General features: G+C 49.9%; 1 protein-coding gene across 2 annotated transcripts in view; it reads right to left on the reverse strand.

Moving 5' to 3' along the window:
* Pmp22 (peripheral myelin protein 22) overlaps positions 1-18,964 on the reverse strand; it is a 33,284-nt gene extending 14,320 nt beyond the window's left edge. The window contains exons 1-3 of one of the 2 annotated variants that reach the window (XM_070001409.1): positions 18,795-18,964; positions 13,659-13,773; positions 11,694-11,793 (exon numbers count right to left, since the gene is read on the reverse strand). In XM_070001409.1, coding sequence (XP_069857510.1) covers positions 11,694-11,793; positions 13,659-13,736 — 178 coding nt within the window. In that variant the 5' untranslated portion in view covers positions 13,737-13,773; positions 18,795-18,964. Of the gene's footprint in view, positions 1-11,693; positions 11,794-13,658; positions 13,774-15,476; positions 15,650-18,794 lie in introns of those variants that run through there. The other variant, XM_070001408.1, reaches the window with a different exon arrangement.
* Between the last annotated feature and the right edge of the window lie 4,001 nt (positions 18,965-22,965).

Genomic DNA, 22,965 nt, shown 5'->3' on the forward strand with positions numbered 1-22,965 from the left:
ACCATGCCTCCAGTCCCAGATGGGAGTTGTAAAGGTCTCAGGCTGACTCTGCCTGTGACCTATGTAGAAAGTAAATCAACTAGAAAAGCAACCCACAGTCCTGGATGCACAGAGATGCTGAAGGTCAGGCAGGAAGCTCATCAAACAAGCTATTATGAGAGTTTTTTAGCTGGAATGAAAGTATGGCTGGGGACTACAGAACCTTCCTGTCACAGTATTCTAGCTAAGTGTGACGTACGTTGAACATCTCTCATTCCCAAATCCAAAACCTGAAATAATCCCAAACCAATAGGATGCCTCATATAGAAGAGTCTACCTCTGATCTGAAGTGGCAGGTGACAGTCAACGTTCAGACATACTAACAACGCTACCTAAAATGACTTTCAGGCTTGGGTGGGGGGAGGGGGGAGGCTGGGAAGGGAGGTGAAGGGTAAACAAAGGAGGAGGCTGCAATGCTTGGTAAGAAATGTATGCATTATCCTGCCCATGTAATTGTAGCCCCTCTGTACAGTATGTTCTCAAATAAAATAAAATAAAATTTTAAAAAAAATGACTTTCAGGCTATGCACACAAAATGGCCATGAAACATAAGTGAATTCCATGTTTAGACTTGGGTACCATCGCCCAAAATATTTCATTACGTATAATGCAAAAGATTCCAATATCTAAAAAGAATCCCCAATCTGATGCATTTCTGATCCCAAGTATTTTGGATAGGAGATACCCAGCCTTCACAATCAGTCACTGAGCTCTCATCTAAGAGGTCCTATAGTCATTACACGAACTAGTTCCTTTTCTTTGCTTTTCCTTCCTTCCTTGAACCCAGGATTTCATGTGTGCTAGGCAAGCACTCTACCACTAAGCCACATTCCCAGCCCTCTTTTTTGTGTATGTGCCAGTACTCTGGACTTGAACTCAGGAACTCATGCTCTGGCTTGGCTTTTTCACTCAAGGCTGGTGCTCTACCACTTGAGCCACAGCTCTGGTAGCTCACAGCTATAATCCTAGCTACTCAGGAGGCTGAGAAATAAGGATCACAAAGTCAGCTCAGGCAGAAAAGTCCATAGGCTTCTGTTAACCGCCAGAAAGCCAGAAGTGGAAGTGTGGCTCAAGTGGTAGAGCTCGTCTTGAGCCCCCCAAAAAATCTGATGAACAGAGCTCAGGCCTAGAGCTCAAGCCTCAGGTACAGATGGAGGTACACACATGGGCATACAACACACACACACACATATGCACACAAGCAGGCACGTACACACACAGCCAAACATCATGGACATTGAGAACAGCACCACACTGCCCTTCCTCAAGCACAAAGCCCCTCCCTGCTCCCTCCGCCCACTGGAATTTGACCAATCCCAGAGCCAGTTTACAGGCCATCTCCTTATTGGTTCCTCCATAGCCCCACCCAGAATACTCACAGAAAGCCCTGATATCCAAGCACTAGGCCAGTCCTGGTTTCATGCCCTATCTCAGCACCTACTTTGCTGTGGGGAAACCAAGGGGCCTGCCTCGGTGGACCCTATTTTGTTAGAGTCAGAGCCCGTTCAGGAAAATAAGAACCCCAGATGCTCAATCTCTTAGCAAGAGAAGCCGCCATTAGAAGGGAGAAGACACCAGCAGAAGAGAAGAGGAAACCATGATCTTCACCTCTGTGGAGAACTGTGAGGGGGCCACAGATTTTTGTCCCCCTGGGCTGACCGCAGAGGTCACTACAAAAGCACCAACAGGACTCGATCCACCCAAATCTCACACAGCAGGCAGGCAACAAAAGCAACAGGAAAAGAGAAAGCGATCTGGGAAATCTTAAGAGATTATCTCAAGACCTTCCTCCCATATCCTGGCTGCTCCTTCACCTCCCTCCTTCCAAAACCCCCATCACCACTGCCCAAGCCTCCACTCCAGTCTGTGCTTTCTTCCTCCGATCTCTCCTTTCATTCAGCACACTGGCATGGAAAACCCTTCCAGACAGACTCACAACTTCCTGAGCTACTCATATCTAACTCCGAGAGAGGCTTTGCCAACACCTCCCATGACCAGAACCCGACTCCTGTTCCTCAGTCCCTCGGACACCTTGCTCCTTTCTCCAGTCTCTTCTAGCTCAGTCAAAGACCCCATTTCATGCCCAGTTTCTGAGGCCACAAACCTAGAAGTCATGTCCTCATTCTCTCCCTAAACCTCTACATCTAAACTAGCAGGAACACCGGACATCAGCCCTGTCTCTTTCCCCACTACTTCTGCCCAGTCAAGCACTACCTCCAATGAGGACTAAACACAGGCCTCTTGAGACAATGTGGGGTACCAGTAAGAGATATGGCATCAGCGTCATGGTCATCATCGCCATCACCATCATCATCATCTTCATCACTGCGATCAAACTGTTAGATCACTCCAGCTAGACAGCATGGCACCCACTTCCCATTCTGGCCTCTCTCCTCCAACTTCTGCTGGTGCTGGGGCTTGAACTAGGGGGCTCTCACCTGGCTTTTTCACCGAAGGTTGTAGCTCTACCCCCTTGAGCCATACCTTTACTTCCAGCTATTTGGTGGTTAATTAGAGTTAAGAGCCAGGCTTCTCTGCCTGGGATGGCTTTGAAACTCAGTCCTCCAATCTTGGCCTCCTACGGTAGCCAAGATTACAGGCATGAGCCACCAGTGCCCATCTCAAATTTCATTCTCAACAAAAACAACCAGCATGAGCTTTCAGAAATCAAATCATTCCACTTTCTTGCTTCCAACCCTTCGCAGGCCTCTCCACTGGCCTTCCCAGTTGGGCCTCTTAGGTCCTAACAATTCAGTCCTCTCCTCTCTCCCACCTCACCTCACCTCATTGCCTTTCTTCCAGCTAGAGCCACACTAAACTCCTCCACCCTCTGGAATCTTCTTCTCCTGGTTCTTCGTGTTGGCTGATCCCTCCCTGTCTTTAAAGCTGGTTCACATGGCTACAGAAGGAGGAGGAGGTCTGTTGAAACCAGCTCCTTCCTCTCCAGAGATGACTTTCTGTTCCATCTTGCATAGGACTGTCCACTCTCAGGATTCTTTACTGATTACCTATTGGCTTTGTCCACCAACTAATTAGCTGTGTGAACCCACAGGACCAGACTTTGGTGGTGGTTGTTTGTTTTTTTTTAAACCTATTTCTGGAAAGGAGCCTCGTATCTAGGATGGACTTGATGATATATTTGCAGAATCCATGAATGGTTCTCATTGGTACCTCTCAGAAATGAAGGAGCTGTCTTGAAGGTGAAAGCTTCCATCCCATCAGTACAATGAACATGAGGTGAGTGCACTGCACGGTTGTCCACACATGCTAGCTCCCCAAGTCAGCTCTTCTCAGAAGGCTTTCTCCCACACATCCTCCTGTTGGCCCCTGAGAGGGGTTAACCGCTTTACCCTGTTCCTGAGACTTAGGGATGCTTCCTTGCCTCTCTCTTGTGAATTCTAAAGGATTCATGAAAGACTTGTTTTTGAGATGGCATCTCTACCTTGTCCAGCATGCCTCAAATTGTGAGTCTCAAGCCATCCTCCCACCTCAGATTTGCAATTGAAGTTTTACAAAGCTAAAGTTCAAAGCCGGGGTGCTAGTGGCCACACCTATAATCCTAGCTACTCAGGAGGCTGAGATCTGAGGATCATAATTCAAAGTCAGCCCGGACAGGAAAGCCTGTGAGAGTCTTATTGCCAATAAACTTACTCAGAAAAAGTCAGAAGGAGAGCTGTGGCTCAACTGGTAGAGCTCTAGCCTTGAGCACAAAGAGGATCAGGGACAGCACCTAGACTCTGAGTCCAAGCCCCTGAACCAGCAAACAATTAAATAAATAAATAAATAAATAAAGCACAAAGTTCAAAGGGCAAATGGTTCTGAGATCGGTCTGAACAAGTGTGGCATATTAACTCCTGGATGCTGGCATCTGTGGCTCTCTGGGTACCACATGCTATCCCTGCCAGCACTTCCCTCATCCGCCAAGAGGCCAGGCCCTTGGTCTCCCATGAAGTCTGGTAAAATCAAGAGCCATTACTCAAGTAGAAATTATGGGTTGGTCCAGGGAGCCACAGAAATTTTAAATTGCACAACAGGAACCCATAAATGCTGAGGGCCTCCCTGCATCTGCCCAAGTCTGACCCCAAAGCCCCGCCACAGACAAGGAAATGGTCAGGAGCCCCTGCCAAGGGGACAGGGCCACCCTGCAGTGGAACCTGGGATCATTCTGTGGACAGAGACAGAGGCAAGCTACCGCCAAAGCTTCTGAAAGCAACACCGTCCATTTTCTCTTTTCTCCAGCTAAGCATTTGCACTTGTGCTACCCACAACCTATCCGATGTGGTGAGTTTGTTGTTGTCATTTAGAATGGAAAGGAAAGGCCTGGAATGGACCCCTGGCCTGGGTCCCAGTCCACCCTCCTGTAGCCAGCAGGGAAATGAAGGCCAAAGCAGGCTCTGGAGACAAAAGCAGAGGAGATCTCTCCAAATTCCCATCCTGCTTTGGGGCAGGACATAGCTCTTCTTTCTAGAAGTGAAAATGTTTGGGATAACCCATGCTCTCAAGATGAAGTTCACTGCCCTGCTCCTTTGCCTTAAGAGAGAACCTGGTAAGCAGCAACAGGCATAGGATCTAGGTCCAGTAAAGACAAGCTAATGCTTGAGCCCTGTTTTACTTAGGTTTTCTAAGGCTGATGAAGACCAGCCAAAAGATCAGGGCAAGGCTAAGGCAAAGTAGGTTACTCTACCCACCAGATACACTGCCCGAATCTCAATCAACTTACTGAAGATCCACACCACAAAGGTGAGTTGAGGGCACAAGAACACTCATGGGTACTTAAAAGCAGGGTTTAGATCCATGGCGAAAGTCACGTCACATCGAAAAGCAGTTAGTACAAAACAAACGTTCTTTTTGGGTTATTGTTGTTTTCAGTGTCACTTTGTTGTTGCTTCTGCACAGACCCTCTGAGTCAGTAGACTGTGAACTTTCCCTCAGCATACCCCAAACCAGAGCCTCAGATTTGACCTATTCGGAAAGCAGGACTCCAGGAACTGGCCTGCATTATCTCTGCCCCTATTTGCCAGTGTGGAGATGACTCCATGGGCTCTGTGTATCCCAAACCTGAGGCTCCATTTTGAATCAAGGCAGAGACTTCTTGCTGTTGAATACCCTAGCATGACGCTTGTGTACAGCTTTTTTCTCAATGGTGATCATGAGAAGTCTCTGGAAGATCTAGAAGGTGATAAGTGAAAGGGAGGAGAACCCTAGTGCCCAAAATCGCAAGCAGAAAGTGATCGCCATCGATCCTGCCTTATGAAGGCTTCTGGATGCTTCCTCCAGCTCCTCATTTGCTAGATGTCAGTGGCTCACATTTGTAACCCCGGCTACTCAGGAGGCTGAGATTTGAAGATTTGCAGTTTAAAGCCAGTCCAGGCAGGAAAGTCCATGAGACTCTTATTGCCAATTAAGTAGCAAAAAGCCAGAAATGGAGCTATGGCTCAAGCAGTAGAGCACCAGCCTGGAGTGAAAATGCTCAGACACAGCACCCAGACCCTGAGTTCAAGCCCCACTACACACACACACATACACACACACACACACACACACACACACACAGATCACTGAGAATTTAGGGTGGGTCTGAATGCAATCAGAAAAGTTAGAACTGCATCCTTAGGCATCAACATCATTATAAGAGTCTAGAAAGACCCTGGGGATAACCTGTAAGGGACAGCTCTGGTTGTCCCCCACTACTGCTCTCTGTTCTTCACCTGTGCCAAGTTCTACCCCTCCTGGACACCTGTCCCTGATAGCCCCCTGCCCGTAGTCTATCTAGATGTGCACAGGTGGCTCTGGGTAGTTCCTCACAGGGCCTTCCCTCTGCACCCCAGCCCCCCAAACCCTTTTCCACCTCACTCTCTTCATAGCTCATGACACCAGCCCCAAAGTTGCCCATGTATATCAAGAGCTGTGTCCCATGCCCTGTAAGTCCTCGTTCATTCTGGTATCCTCAGAGCCTGCAAAAGCCTACAGCACATAGTAGATGTACAAAGACTAGTTCTGAAAGAGCAGAAAGGTTGAGTGAAGTAGCTCATACCTGTAATCCTAACTATGCAAGGGGCAATAATCACAGGCACTATGGATTGAAGCCAGCCCAGAAATGACTTCTTAAGACCTCCGTCTCAACCAATAGCTGGATGGCTCGTGCCTGTCATTCCAGTTCGGTAAGGGGCTGAAACTGGGAAAACCACGGTTCCAGGCCAGCCCTAGAAAAGGTTTGAGAGATCCCCATCTCAACAGGGAAAAAGCCAGCTCAGTGGGCATGACTATCCTCCCAGCTATGACGGAAGTGTAAAATAGGAGGATCGTAGTTCCAGTTGGCCTGGTCAGAAAGTAAGACCCTGTCTCAAAAAAAAGAAGCAGGGCTCAATCAAGAGAATGTCTACTACCTAGGAAGTGTGAAGCCCAGAGTTCAATCTCTCACATTGTAAAAATAAGGATAGAATAGAAAGAAGAGAGGAGGGGAAAGAGGGAGAGAGGAGAGAGAGAGAGAGAGAGAGAGAGAGAGAGAGAGAGAGAGAGAGAGAGAGAGAGAGAGAGAGAGAGAGAGGGAGAGAGAGGAACACAGAGACAACAAAGACAGTACAGGACAGAATCCCAGATAAAGGAGAAGAGAGAGGAAGAGACTCTTCAGTAGATTCCTATGGGCCTATTAAGGATTCTCACCCAGAGATGAAGACCTACTAGATTCAAAAATCAGGATGGATTTTGAATGCTTCAAAACCTCACCCTGGATTCAACATGAAAACAAGAGCCACAGGAAACAGGAAAGGACTCGAGCCAGCCAATCAGAAGCTGCCACCGTGGGAGTTCTGACAAATGAGGAAACAATCAGGGACCTAGCAATACTGGGGTGGCTGGTGGGCCTGCCATGACTCCAAGAAGGAAGGGGGAGAGGGGATCAGGAAAGGCAGGCCTAGCTGGAGACATCCCATTAAATGGGAAATGGAGTGACATGATCAGGTTCAGATGTTTAAAAATGTCATCCTTGAGCCGGAGGCCCCTGCCTGTAATCCTAGCTACTCAGGAGGCTGAGATCTGAGGATCACAGTTTTAAAGCCAACCCAGATAGAAATCTCCAATGAACTACCCAAAACCCAGAAGTAGGCTCAAGTGGTAGACCGCTAGACTTAAGGAAAAAGCAAAAAGCATCTCAGGGACAGTACCCAGGCCTTGAATTTAAGCCCCGAGACAGGTATAACAACAACAACAATAACAGAAACCACTCTGGATTCAATATGTGAATCCAATGTGATTCAAACCAAATCACAGAGGTCCAACAACAGGGAATAAGATGCATTCTGTCCTTCTACCAACTGCTTAGTAGCCTGATGAGATGGCTGGAGCTCTAGCAGCCTTTTGATCTATGAGGATAGGAGCCAAACCCAAAAGTTGGTGACTATTTCAGGATACCAGCATTCCTTTCTTGGGCTGCCGACTGACATCTTTTAAAGAGAGGAACGTAAACTTATCTAAGCCACTGCCACTTGAAGATGTGTTCCATGCCATGCGTGAGGTCAACACCCAGTCAGGGAGTATCCACCCCTTTGCCTGTCCTCACTTAAATCCTGCCAGTCCTTTGGGAGGATGGGTCAGATTCCTCCACCCACCAGTGACTTCTCTTCCACTTCCTCCCTGAACTCCAGCACAGTCTGCCTGCCCCCACACCCTGCTCATCTGGCCCTCACGGTCACCCTGAGTAATTTAGCCTGCCATACTTAGCCCAACTCCTCCGGGAGGCTGGGTAGAGGATGGGCTCTGAATGTCTAGTGTACACATGTAGTCCTGAGGCACCATGGAGATTTCCCCACCAAGGCCTTCACCTCTGCCTTCAGGCAGGGCCATACAGTAGGAAAATATTTAGGGCAAGGGTGGAGGGGGGGTAGGAAGGGGGAGAGAGGGAGAAGACAGGTAGTAAGCAATCTAACCCCTTAGGGGCTTAGGAGCCCCTGGCCTGTATTGTTGAACTCTACTGCATAGAGGTCAGACTTCCTGCAAGTTCACACCAGCAAGGCCCAATTCACAAAGAAAACACCCTCAGGGAGAACACAGCCCACAGAAAGAAAGTAGAAGGTCACAACCCCGTGCTGAGGTGCACACCTGTAGTCCCAGCTCCTATGGTGGTTCAGGCAGAAAGCCTGCTCATGAGCTCATGAGTCCGAGATCAGCCTTGCCAATAACAAAACAATACAGGGGCTGGAGGGCATGGTTCAAATGGTAGAGTGCCAGCCATGAGCTACGCGAGAATATAAGACCCAGAGTTCAAGCTCCAGTACTGCACAAACATATAAATAAAATCTCCATTCAATAAAAAAAATCTACTTATCCTACAAAAAACCAACACCAAGAAGGAGTTACTTTTGCCAAGCACTGTAGTCCTAGAACTCAGGAAGCTGAGATCCAAAGGATAATAATTTGAGGCCAACCTGAGTTTGAAAAAAAAAAAGTCTGTGGGAGACTGCATTTCCAATTAGCCAGCAAAAAGCTGGGCTAGATGTATGGCTCAATGGGGAGAGTACCAAGTAAGAGACTCCAAGTATAAACCCTCCTACCAGCAAAACCACAACGAAATTACTTTGGATTGCTTCCAAAAAGTTTGTCTCTAACCTCCTATGAGCAATCATTGACCAGACAAATAATTTCCATTTGCATGCACTGAAGCAGCCGGATCCTTTCATAAACACTTCCTACGATTCATCTCTGTCATTTACTGAGTGATGATCAAAAAACACAAGAGGATTTCCCCAGGAATCCTCGCAGCCTGAGCTAAGTTGAAGCACGTGTTTTCAGACGAGAGATCGGCATCAGCAGAGAATGACAGCGCAGAGGTTGAAATGGAAGCATCTATCTTAGCATAAAGTCCACGTGGAAATACCCAGGTCATTCCATGGCCCATCCAGAGTTTCTTAAAAATGCCCTTCCACTGAGAGTCAAGAAGATAGATGTGGAGGAGAGGGAACACTCTGGAAATGTGGAGATCAACCAGGCAGATCTGCAGAGAGCTCTCTATACACAAAGCCACTGCAAGTGTCCCCCAGAAAATAAGCGTGCTTATAAGGAATATGGGGAGAGACCCGAAGTTTCCTCTGCATAACATGGAAACATGCAGAGTTCTGCTTGTAACGCCAAGGGTCAGCCTAGACACCAGAAGGCCCAGCCCCAGGTCAGCAACCGGCCACAGGCAGAGAGTCATCCTTCACACAGGCAGTTTGCCCACCATTTAGCAAATCCCCTGCCTCCTCTGGTCGGCTGAAACTCACCCTGGTTTTAACACGCCTGCCAAAACTGTTCCCTTCCGGACCTAAGCGTCTAGGCCTCCCTGCCAACCCCCCCTTGGCCAGATGCCACTTGGAGACAGGGCCTGTGGACTCCAGACCAGCGAGAGCCGCAGAATTTCAAAAGGGCTCTGAAGGGGAGGGGCGAGATGCCACTTGTGGCCACCGGGGGTCAGGAGCGAGCACACAGACTCCTCCCATCCTTAGTGTGGAGAGAATTTCTGCCAGACCCAGAAAGGAAGAAGAAGCCACCGGATGCTGTGGCTTTGGGGACAGCACTACCATCGCATTCTTGGGCACTTCATTGACTTGGTTTCCAATTCACCATGCAACCACTAGGGTGGTTTTAGATGAATGCATCTCCCATAATCAGAGAAAACATTAATAAGACCAGGAGGGCTTTTCCTTTCCCCTGCTCCAAGAAGATGGAAATATAAAGCAAGGGTGTTTTGTTGTTGTTGTTGTTGTTTTTTCAGCCTGGTGCCTGTGGCTCAAGTCTGTAATCCTAGCTACTCACGAGACTGAGATCTGAGGATCGTAGATCAAAGCCAGAAGTGGAGCAGGGGTTTAAATAGTAGAACGTTTCTGTCTTGGGCAGAAAAGTTCAGTTACCAAGTGAATACGTTAGTGGTTTCTTTTTTTTCTTTTTTGGTCCTAGTCCTGGGGGGTTACACTTAGGGCTTTGCACTCTCTCTTAGGTTTGTCACGCAAAGCTGGGGCTTTATCACTTGAGCCACAGCTCTATTTCTGGATTTTTAGCGACAAATTGAAGATAAGTCTCCTGGGTTTTTCTGCCCAGGACTAGTTCTAACTTCGATCCTCAGATCTCAGCCTCCTGAGCCAGGATGACAGGTGTGAGCCACCAGCACCCGGTTAGTGGTTCCTATTTCTACTGAACTGACATCCAAGGAATTTCATTTGCAATGCTTCAAGCAATACACTTGAGTGCAGAGACCATGGGAAATAAAGTCCAACCAAGAAACTAGGTGGTATAAAGCCACAGCCCAGGGCCATTTTACCTCCTACACAGGATCTAAACTGGATCCCCCTCTCATTGAGGATAGCATCCATATCAGAAACCCCAGATCTACGAGAAAGTGCGCTGTATTCACTGGCCTTTGAAACCCAGGATATCAGGAGATCTCTGCCACTATTTCCCCTTCCAAGCTAAGGCTGCATGCTTTGAAACACAGACCAAGCTAAGCCAGACCCTTGGAGGTCTTGGGCCTTTGGGGGTGGGAGTGGGGTTTCAGCACTAACCTGTGTGACTAAGTTCCAATCGATATCTAATTATCAAAGCAGAACATCCCATAGAGCTCTGTGTGTGCAAAGACACAAGCTTCCTTGTTAAGCATTTTCCCCCCTCTGGGTAATCAGAGTGGGATGGGGGCTGGGACGGGAAGAAGGCAAGGATGTTTCTAGTGGATCCTTCCACAGCCAACTGCCCCTTCATATGACCCTTGGTAAGCCTGGGTTCCAATATCCCCTAGGCAAAGTTGCTGAGGACAGAGATGAAATACCATCTTCTGAGTGAAGAACTCCACCCGCAGCTTAGGGCTTTGCAAATAGCTTCATATCCCCATCCTTTAACAAGGAAGCATTCAGGCTTGGATGCTAAGTGACAGCATAAAGACCAAGATGTGGGAGGGGAAGTTGAGGTCCCTGGAGAACCCCAGAGTGGCTGGGAGCATCTCAGGACAGCCCTAACATCAAGGCAGCAGGAGAAAGTTGGACATGTCTGGATGGATACAGCCAACAAACCAATGATGCCCATGAGACCACAGGTCCCGATGGAATCTAATTCCGCTTCTGGCTCAGCTGTGAATCACTCGCACTGCCTACTTAGGCAAAGGGTTTTACTCCCAAAAAAACATTACAATAAGCGATTAGGAAGGCATTTCTGTTTTTGTTTTCTCCTTCCTTCCTTTCACTGATATCCATTCAGGACCTGAGCACTGTCTCTTAGATTGTTTTGCTCAAGGATAACCCTCTATCACTTGAGCCACACCTCTCCTTATCTTGTGTGTGTGTGTGTGTGTGTGTGATTGGAGATAAGTCTCACAGACTAATCTGCCTTACCTGGGCAGGAGCCCACGCTGGCTTCCAACCCAACCCTGATCCTCAGATCTCAGCCTCTTGGGCAGCTGGGCTGACAGGCCTAACTTGGGCCAAGAGGATGGCCATGATACCTGGATCTCAGCTTCCCTTAAGAGGCAGTGGCTGCCTCCCTTTCTTTCACCTTAGATCTGTGGGTGTGTATGACATGCCACTGCACCCCAGCAATAACCAGGGAAAGCTCATGACTTCCAAGAACAGGTGCTCTGGTCCGGACTGATAGCACAACTCCTAAAGAGCAACTGTGAAGGAGAGAGGCAATCTCACCGCTCGCTGATGACGAAAAGCAGTGCTGGATGGTCCCGGAGGAAGATGTGCTACAGTTCTGCCAGAGATCCGTGGCATGTCCATTGCCCACAAGCCATTGCTAGAAATAAAAGACATCTCAAGTCATTGGAGGTGGTGAGGGGTAACAGGAGGGAGAGCAAGATGGACATGGAGATGGAGAGGGAGGAGGATGGAGGATGGAGGATGCCCCGCCCACCTGCATGCCCCGCCCCACACCTTGCTTCCTGGCAAGGCTCACAGTCAGTGTCCAGGAACAGTCTGGGTACTGGTGATTAAGGGCCTGGGATCAGAGGATAGAGGTTCAAAGTCAGCTGGGGCAGGAAAACCCATGAGACTTTTATCTCCAATTAACCACCAAAACAGAAAGCCAGAAGTGGAGCTGTGGTTCAAATGGTAGAGTGACAGCCTGGAGTGAAAAATCTAAGGGACAGCACTACCTAGGCCCTGAGTTCAAGCCCCAGTGTTCTCAATCACACACACACACACACACACACACACACACACACACACACAAAGCCATGTGCTTGTCCCAGGATACCCCTCATTCACACAGGATTTCACCTAGCTGTCATTCACAAGTCGTTGCCTCTCGAAAGCTACTTCCTTACTCATAATTCCTATGAGTCTAACAAGATAGGCATCCAACATCATTAAGATCTTGCAAAAATACTTATACATTATAAGACAATTCACAAATCTGCAATCTAAGTATTTCTCAAATGAACCAGAAAATTATACCAGCATGCTGCCTTACGTTGAAGTCAAAGGCACATAAGTGACTGACTTTTTCTGCAAGAAAGTGTAAAAGCTAGGTATTGGTGTCTCACACCTGTAATCTTAGCTACTCAGGCTAGCTTTGATCAGCCTGGGAAAGGAAAGTCTGTGAGACCTTTATCTCCAATTAACCACCAAAACAGAAAGCCAGAAGTGGAGCTGTGGCTCAAGTGGTAGAGTGCCAAACTTGGGTGAAAAAGGTAAGGGACAGTGCCCAGGCTTTTAGTTCAAGCCTGAGTATGTACACACACACACACACACACACACACACACACACACACACACACACACACACACACACACACACACACACACACACACATACACACATACACACACACACACAGAGTAAGTTTAAAACTGGTCATTTTGTAAGTAGTTATTCCACTCAGTGGAGACTTGTCTATCATAGCGCTGTGGTATGTCAGAAAGCCAACCTCTTCCAGAAAAGACAATTCTCGGTTTCCAGTTTCAAGTTCTAAAGCGGTGTTTCAAAACTCAGCTATCTGACCTACACCTTGAAGAGAAACCCATTATCTTCATAAAATAACTACATTTCATGTCCTCAGCAAGGCTACGTGGAAGAAAAAAGAAACAGTGAAAGAATTTATCAAATGAAGATTGGAGAAACTGTGGATAGGTCTTGAAATTACCTAGGTTAAACTAACGTATTGAAGTTCTAACTTGAGTACTACCCCTGGGCCTGTTCTATTTCAAGAAGAAAGAAAAAGAAAAATAGAGGAAGGAAGGGAAGAAGGGAGGGAGAGAGGGAAGGAGGGAGGGAGGAAGGAAGGAAGGAAGGAAGGAAGGAAGGAAGGAAGGAAGGAAGGAAGGAAGGAAGGAAGGAAAACTTTTCCTTTTTTTCCCCTGGTCCTGGGACTTGAACTCAGAGCCTGAGCCTTTTCTTTCCTTTCAAGGCTGGCACTCTACCACTTGAACCACAGCCACTTGCTGCTTTTTGGTATTTAATTGGAAATCAGGGTCTCACAGACTTCCCTGGAAAACTTTCTCTCTTTGTTTTTGGTAAATTTAAGAGCTAAAGCCTGGGGGACTTTGTGACTGCCACTAACAGCCCAGCCCTGGCCCTGGGCAGCTGAGGCTGGGAGCTGGAGGCGTGATCGCTCCCGCCGCTCGCCCGGGGAGCCTCGCTTCGCCTTTCCCCGCACTCACGCTGACGATGGTGGAGACAAACAGCAGCACCAGCACGGCGACGTGCAGCACGATGATTCCCAGCAGCAGGAGGAGCATGGTGGCGGCGGCAAGCAGAGCTCAGCGAGTCCCGGGCCTGTGTGCAGTGGAGAGACCGAGAGAGAAAACCGAGACTGAGCGAGCGCCCGCGCTCCGGAGCCGGCGGGGCGCGGCGGGCGGAGCGCGGGGCGGAGCAGCAGGGGGGGCGGAGGGGCGTGGATCCGAGCCCGGCTAGCGGGACGCCCGCCGCCAGGACCGGGCCCTGCGCCCGGTGCCCGCCCTCTCGCGCCCCGGCACCCGCCCTCCGCGCCCCAGCGCCCCATCACCGGGAGGGGGCGGCAGCCGACCGCAGGATCCCCACCCCGAGGCCGGCGGGGCCCGCCTGCCACCCAACCGCTTTTGCTTCGGGAACAAAACAAGGGGGCGCGCACGTCTAAAGTCACCCCGGGGCGGACGAAATGACTATCTACGAGCCTCGCAGGGCGCCACCCCCTTCCCGAGGCGCCTCCCTTCCTCCCCCCCTCCAAGACAGGCCTGGCATGGGACGGGCAAGAGAGAGGCCACGCTCCCCTAGACCCCGGGGTTCCGATGGCGATTTCCCTCCCCTCCTCCTGCGCCTGGATCCCGGGCTGGGCGCCGGGCGCCACCCGCGGCCTACGAGACCTCGGGGCGCCTTGGGGAGCTTGGCTTTCCCAGACCCCAGTGCGCGCCGCGTTCCGTTAGTGCGCCTCCAAGTGTCCACCCGGTTTGGCCAGCCCGGGGAGCCATCCGGTCCTGTCCCCAGCCTGGCCGGGCGTGGACCCCGGCGGCTGTTGAGCCGGGAGCGTGGGCTGGGCGGGAGAGCACGGCCCGGGCCCCCCGCGCTTCCCGCCCTTCGTGCTGCCTTCCCGGGAGGAAGCAGCTCCTGGGGGGCGGGCCGGGGAGACCTCCGCTCCCGGGTCAACACCCCCAAGCCTCCGCCGGAGCGGGGCCCGGAGCGCCCCCGTGAGGACCCCCATCCAGCCTCAGATCCAGCCTGGGCGCACCGGGACACGAGTCCAGGAGCTGGGCAGAGGAAAGCCCCAGAGGAAAGCTTTGATTGATTCCGGCTAATTAGAGCTGATCGTAAAAACAACAAGTAAAGGTCTTGGAGTCCTAGAGACACTCACTTTATAGACTTTGGGGAACCTTCAGGTTGGGGGTGACCTGGAATGAGAAAACCCGAGCTGCTGTCAAAGACTAACCACTCCATGAACACCTTAACGCACCAGGACCCCGGAGGTCGGACAGGCGCAAGGGTCTTAACGCACCAGGACCCCGAGGGCCCGACAGGCGCGTAGGTTAGTTTTTAAAGTACCTGATCCCGCCCGCCTTCGCTTTTCTCCACCAGCAACACGTCCACAGACACCCTGGACGGCGCTCAAGAAACACGCGAGGTTCGCCCATGCCCTCGGGGGAGGACTGGCGTGAAATCCCACGGTGCCCGGCGGCTGGGAGCGCGAGGAGGGGCGATCCCGCGTGTGGCTACGATCTAGGGGACCTCGAGGGTCTGGACCTGGTGTGTGGGGGGGGGGTCCCCGGCTGCCCCGCCCTCGCCTGCCCGGGTACCACCATCACCACCCCAGTCAGATCTACCGAGCACAAAGCACACTTTTTTTAGGGACTCGTCCCCCCCCCTCCCCTCCTGCCGCGGTGGCACAGAACGAGGCCGGGGTCTGCGCTCTGGTGGCCCGAAACTGGGGGACCCGGCCTCGCCATCCACGACGGAAGGTACCCGCGTTTCTCCTCCATCTCCTCCGCTCTGCCCATAGAATTACTTACAGCCCCAAAGGAACAGATGTCCCCCCCACACCAATCGGAGTGTGGCCTCGGGCACACACTCAGAGGTGCGTCCGCTAAGGGTCCGGAGTCCCCGAAGACGGCGGTGCGGCGGGGCTGCGCGCGCGCTCCAGGCGAGGGGGCAGTGGGAGGCTCCCCGCGTTCCCCTTTAACCCGAGCGACGCCCTGTTTGCGTCGCGGCCTTTGGGTGTGTCCCAGGGTTAGCACGGGAGGGCGGGGCTCCGAGAGTCGAGGGGGCCGGAGGGAGGGAGAGAGGGAGGAAAGAGGGAGGGAGGGAGGGCTGGCGGGGACACCTATCAGGTCCTAAGCGCTCCAAGGGAAAAAAAAACCGTTCTGGGCAAAACTGCCACGACTGACTTTTGCTCACTAACTGGAGATTCCCACCCCCACTTCTCCCCACCTCTAGCTTTCTCCCTTCCCTCTCCCTCCCCCCACCTCCTTCCTCCCTCCTTGGCCCTGGCACACCCACTCAAGCAGGGCCGGAGGATTCCCCCTCTACCTATAGGGGTAAAACCTGCCAGATGTGGTCCCGCGGGAGGTGGGCTCGGTGCTGAGCTTCGGGGCGCGCTGGTGCCCACTGCGCCCATGCGGAGAGGTTGAGCCTGAGTGAGTTCCCTCTCGGGAGTCCTGGCTCACTTGCCCTGCCCTGGCATCTTAGTTGGCCATGCTTGCACCACCCCAATATCAATGTCTGTACCAAGCAAGTGTGCAGGCTTCCTAGAGTTACAGTGGACCCAGCTAACAGGTTCTGCCAGCAGGAGAATGAGAAGCAGAGCAAGGGAGAGTCAAGCCGACTAAGGAACAGCGATCTCCTGGATCTGGCTCCTCCTAGCCAAAGCAAAAGCAGACTACATCAGAATGGGTTCCAGGCAGAGTTTGCCTAAGGCAGCCTGGCTTGGCTCCCAGCCTTGGCTAGTATCCTGGCCCATGGAGGAGAGGGTAAGAAGGGAAGTGGTCATTTGAGGTGGGGGGTGAAGAGCAGCCAGGGAAATCAGCTGATTCATAGTTCTGAGTGTGATGTGCCCTGCATCTCAGAAATTGGCTAGACCACAGCCCTTCCTGGCTGGGCACAGCTGAGCTCGAGCTGATTGCAGGAAAGCCAGCCTGATGTGCACAGCTGGGAACAGGAATGTGAGTGTGTGGATCTTAAAATGGCCCTGTCCATTAACGGTAGCAGTACACACACACACACACACACACACACACACACACACACACACATTCCCCACCTACCAGTGTACTGTCTCATCAAACCCTGCCATCCTAACTGACCACAAACATTTCACATTACTTCACTGATGAAAGGTAGCTGCTATTTTAACAGATTGCATATTCTTAAGCTTTAAGTAAAAAAAAAATCAGAGTAAGAAAAATCTTCAAATAGTAGCCTTTTAAAAACTCTCACTGGATTAAAAAGAAACTCGTGAGATCGGCAATCACTGTCTGGAATATGTCAGGTGCTTTACCAGGACCTGATCCCCCTGCATGGAGTAAGATGTGGTGGAATGCTTAGCTGCTCTGGCTCCTGATTAGGGGTTCGGCTTTGTGCTCAGGCACACTAGATCACCCTGCGTATTACTGTGGTGATTTGGGGGGCACTTTCTGAAATTCATTGGGCTTCGGTTTTGTCATCGCCAAAGAGGACCCTGCAAAGGGTTAGAGCCCTACTTTAAGGAGACAACACCTGCATAGCAGTTAACATGGCATCTGGAAGAAAACAAGAGCTCTGAGGTGTGGTAGTGCATGTTTGTAATCCCAGCTGCTCAGGAGTCAAGAGATAGGAAGGTGGTGGTTAGAAGTGCACCTGAGCAAAAATGAAAAACAAACTGAAAGCAAAAGGACTGTGTGTGTGTGTGTGAGAGAGAGAGAGAAAGAGAGACAGAGAGAGAGAGACAGAGACAGAGAGACAGAGACAGAGAGAGACAGAGACAGAGAGAGACAGAGAGAGACAGAGACAGAGCGACAGAGAGACAGAGACAGAGAGAGAGAGAGAGAGAGAGAGAGAGACAGAGACAGAGACAGAGACAGAGAGCTGCGTAGCAAGTGTAAGGCTCTGAGTTCCAGCCCCAGTAATGCCAAAAACAAATTAACAAATAGCTAGTCCCCAAACTGTCACCATTGGGATTAAACTTTTCCATCTAAGCCCTCACAACAAGCCTTCAAGATAGACCTGGCCACCTCAGTGCTAAAACAGCTTATAATTAGTGATTTAGCTGCATAGCAGCACATACCAGGAGACTGACTAAAGAAAAGGAAATGCTTTCTCTGATTGTGTGGGTCACTGTACAGGTCAAATATGTCCTAGAAATTATTGCCTAGTTTTATGCCATTCTAATTTATTTAGGCAGTCAATAGTTATGTATTTGCTACCCAAAACAGTTTACTGTTTGAAGCACTTCCCAAATAGTAGCATATTTAATCCAGATTTTTTTCCCTTTCTGTTTTTGTTGCTGTTTGTTTTGTTGGTTTGACTGGTTTTGGGGGGGGGAGAGAGGGTCCATTACTGGGGTTTGAACTCAGGGCCTCAAGATCTTGCTTGGCTTTTTCACCCAAGTCCGACACTCGACTGCTTGAGCCACACCTCCACTTGCTAAGTTTTGCTGGTTAATTGAAGAGAAGAGACTCTGGGATTTGTCTTCCAGGACTGGCTTCCAACCAGGATCCTCAGATCTCAACTTCCTGAGTGATTTAAGCTAGGATTCTAGGCATGAGCCACCAGGGCCTGGCACTCCCTTTCTATTTTCCAACTTAACTTTTTTTTTTATGAAATGTAATCTAAATCTACGTACTTACAGAACGTGGGGCTTCTTTTGGTTGGAGGTAGGGAGAGAAACACAATATTTTAAGCAATCATCGCCCAACTTGGAACCACACTGGACATTGCCAGAGAGGTGACCCCCCTCCATCCCTCCACACTGCCTTTTATTGCCCAGTGTCAGAGAAGGAAGAATGCCAAGCAGCTTTGGCCACACCCAGCGGCCACAGGTGGAAGTAGTACCCTTACCCACTAACCAGAATCCCTCCAGCTGGGCTCACATCACTGTTTCTCATGGCAGAAGCCCCTAGACCTCTTCCTCCCTTCCACTCAGACATCACCCTGCCTCTCCAGCCAGAGTGTAATATCGTCTTAAACAGATGTGCAAAGTCTTCTGATTCTCTCATCCATCCCAACACACGCACAGCACCTCCCCTGTGGTCTTTTCCATTTGTGGTTTGCACGGTGTGGAGAACAGGCAGCTCTCTATAACACACACACACACACACACACACACACAGACATAATTTGCCAATAAAACTCACCAGGCCAAACAGCGTAACCCCTTCCTCCACACGGATATCTTTGCAGCCAAATATGAAGGATGGTGAAGGCCAAGCCCTCCCCAAGGGCAGCAGGAGACCCACCGCCAGCAGACTCGAAACCCTTCTGTTTCCAACCAGGCTCCCCCAGACAGCTGTTCCCTTATTGTGACTTCTTGTAACTGAAGCCAGACCAGGCGTCTTTCCAGTTTATTCAGGGGCTGGTCCAATGCTGGGATATGTCATGGTGGCCTGAGACGTTCTCATCCTCTACTATTTAAAGAGACAGTGTGCAGCTTTATATACTTTCCATGATCTCATGATTTCCCAGTTGGTGCCTGCAGGGAAGGGAGAGCCTGGAATTCATTGGGCAAAGAGGTTTGGTTGTATGGGAAACCCAGGAGGCTCAGGGTGGTTCTCTCTGGAAAGGCCAGGCTACGTCCTTAGCAAAGGGACTCACCTATTCACAACTCTCCCCTCAATCCCCAGTAAGTCCTACAGGAAGTGTGTCTGCCCCTGTGAAGAGGCTGGGTGCTACTGTGTGCAGGTATTTTAAATCAGCCACATGATTTGATGTTTGGCGCTTTTACAGAGCTCCAGATGGCCTTTCTGTGAGTATTACCCTAGGGAATCAACTGTCCCAAAGGCATCAACTGAAGTCCACATGGCTCTGATGCTGATTGGCAAGGGTCGCTGTGAGCTGGCTTGTCCACCTCACCCTATGTCTTCAACATACCACAGGGATACAATGAAACCTGAGATGTGACTTCCGGTTCTGTCTTTCACAGACCCTCCATCAAGTCCCTATTAAATGTTGATTTCCAAGAGACGATTTGAGTAAACAAATCTCTACCCAAACCATTCCAACCTGTCAAGCAGGATAGGCTGGGAGAGCAATCGGAAACGTGGTCAAGTTGGTTCACCGCATTCTTCAGTTCTTTGTAGATTCTATCCACCCTTCCAAGGCCTAAAAAGAGCCCCCATGCCCAGAGATTGCTCCCAAGTGAATGCCCTAAGACAAAGAAGATGTGGCATCATCCATTAGGTTTCTTGGACTCTTGCAATTTGTTCCCACCTCTGACGTCAAGGATACTTAGGCCAAAGGAAATGCACAGAATTTAGGGAAGTCTCTCTGTCTTGTTGAACTTCATAATCAGGAGCTGTTCTCTCCTCTCTGAGGAGGCTGAGATCTGAGGATCACAGTTTGAAAACAGTCTGGGCAGGGAAATTTGCGATTCTTTTATCTCCAATGAACCACCAAAAAGCCAGAAGTGGGAATATGGTTCAAGTGTTAGAACACCAGCCTTACGCAAAAAAAAAAAAAAAAAAAAAAAATAGAAGAAGGGACAGTGCCCAGGTCCTGAGTTCAAGCTCCAGTACTGGCACACGCACATGTGTGTGCATGCGTGCGTGTGCACGTGCTCACACACACACACACACACACACACATACACACAAGTTTTGGTGGCTCTCTCTGATTATTGTTCTCACAATTAGTCCAAATGGACTAATTTTGCCTTTCTTCTTTTCCTTTGCTATTTTCTACCTTTCCCAGCAGCGAGTGTTCATTAGATCCATCCAGGAGCCACTGCCCTAGGCAGGGCCTTGGCCCAGCGATGCTGACGGGGTGGTCAGGGATGGGACTCAGGTGAGGGCAAACTGTGATTGCAGCGCCTTCCCTGGAATGTCCCGTTGTCCAGTCAGGTTGTCTGGAGTTTGTATGTCTTCCTGTTTGCTATCCAGCCTCCTTTTGTGATGGAACTCAAATGGAGCCATGGCTCAGAGTGGCCTGCAATGTTATTTCAGCCTTGCCAGGTAAAATAAGGGAGAGGGGGTCAGACAGAAAGAAGCCCCCAGGATGGCTCCCCTGACTGTCTATTCAGAGTGATGGAGCCAAGTAAGCACCATGTCCACAGATGGCTTTCAGGGGTATACTTGTGCAACTCTGCATGATACGGCTGCTCTCCTCAGGCCTGGATGAAGTGGACACACTTGAAACTGCTCCTGATGCAAGAGTTGAGAATTAGGAGGTGGAAGGATGAAGCAGGATGAGGGTGGAGGGCATGGGGCTCATTTCTGGCTAGATCGGTCCATTCTAATCCACCAACCCAGCTTCTCTCTCTCTGAGACTTGCTTTCCTGTCCTGTGTGTCTCATGGTCCCCTCAATCCCCAGCAGGCAAGTCACAGAGGACCTACAAAGTGGGTCTAGCTTGGGTCACATCAGCTCCAGCCTCCAAGTACCAATACAACAATCGCCACCCATCTGGGCTAGGCTCTCTGCCTCTTCCTGGGGCCATCTGAGGAAAACACCTTTCTGAACCGCCCTCACCTCCTGTCACCTTGTCCTCAGCCACCTGGGATGCTCATCCCCTGCATCTGTGTTAAGCCATGGGGAATATCTCACTGAGCCACGTATCATAGTACTCATGGAGAATGGTCACCCAATTGCATTTGTCCCTATAATTATTTCTTTCATGATGTGACAGGGAAAATGAGAATTGCTTGCTGAGTCAGGCCTGCAATCCTAGCTACTCAGAAGGCTGAGATCTGAGGATTGTAATTGGAAGCCAGCCCAGGCAGAAAAGTCTGTGCGATTCTTTTCTCCACCTAACCACCAAAAGCTACAAGTAGAGCTGTGGCTCAAGTGGTGGAACATAAGCCTTGAGCACAAAAGTTCAGGGATAGTGTCCTGGCCCAGAGTTCAAGCCACAGGACCTGCAAAAAAAGAAAAAAGAAAAAAAAAAAGAAAAAGTCTATCACTCAAGCGGGAAGCTGGTGGCACACTCAGCCCAGGCAGGAAAGTTTGTGAGACTCTTATCTCCAATTAACCACCAAAAACCAGAAGTGGCTCAAAGTGGTAGAGTGCTAGCCTTGAGCAGAATAGCTCAAGGACAATGTCCAGACCCCTATTTCAAGCCCTACAACTGATCAAAACAAACAAACAAACAAAACCAATCCGCAGGGTGCCCGTAGCTCTTGCCTGTAATCCTAGCTACTCAGGAGGCTGAGATCTAAGGATCACAGTTCAAAGCCAGCCTGGGCAGGAAAGTCCATGAGACCCTCATATCCAATAAACCACCAGAAAACTGGAAGTGGTGCTGTGGCTCAACTGGTAGGGTGCTAGCCTTGAGCTGAAGAGCCCAGGGACAGCGCCCAGGCCCAGAGTTCAAGCCCCATGACCAACAAAATAAATAAATAAATAAATACATAATCCCATCATACTGGTTAATAGCAGCACTTATTGTACTGCCTGATCAGCTTGGTATCAACAAATCATCCATATGAAGCCATTGATTAGAATAATGATGATGAGAGTTTATATTTACTTGGTGCTTGCCAAGAGCCAAGCACCACCTGAATTATTTTGTATGGATAGACCATTTAATTCTTGCAACAACTCTATGGCATATGTACACCAAAGCCTTTTATAAGAAGGGGAAACTGAGGCACTGCAAGACACTGAGGGGCTTTCTTAAGACACTCCACTACGGACCCTCCATTTGTGCCCTGTCCACCTCACATCTCGCCTTGCTTCCGGTCATGCTTAGCTTCTCCCTACCATATCTATGCCTTTGCCAGTATACTTCATAGATGCTGCATTTTAATTTCCTTGTTTCATGAAAGATTCTGGAATATTACGGATGTTTGGGCCTTTCTCCACCAAAGCACAACACCAGCAACTGGTGATTCACGCCGATAGTCCTAGCTACTCAGGAGGCTGAGATCCGGAGGATTGAGGTTTGAAAACAGCATGAAAGAAAAGTCTGAGAGACTCTACCTCCAAAATAATCAGCAAAAAGCCAGTCTGGAGATGTGGCTCAAGCACCAAAGCACCAGCCAAGCAAGCAAATCAAGCAAGTGTGAAGTTCTGAGTTCAAACCCCAATACTACCACTGGAAAAAAGTCCTAAAACATCTACCAAGCGCCCCAGTCACATTGGTGCCTCTAAGCTAGCATCCTACTTCATTGTGTCAACAGAGCCATGGGCTGGACTTGAAGCTAGCTCCTCTGATGCCCTCACTCAGGATTTTTGCATCTGGCAGACTCCCTAAAGAGCCAAGGAAAAGGAATCTGAATATGATGCTGGTTTAGGCGCTGAAGTGCTCACTGAAACCCTTCCCACCAGGTGTGGGGATGCTTGCTGGCCCACATTCACAGACAGATGAACTTTTC

Source organism: Dipodomys merriami, unplaced genomic scaffold (assembly GCF_024711535.1).
Source record: "Dipodomys merriami isolate MVZ:Mamm:240054 unplaced genomic scaffold, mDipMer1.0.p SCAF_59, whole genome shotgun sequence".
Lineage (NCBI taxonomy): Eukaryota > Metazoa > Chordata > Mammalia > Rodentia > Heteromyidae > Dipodomys > Dipodomys merriami.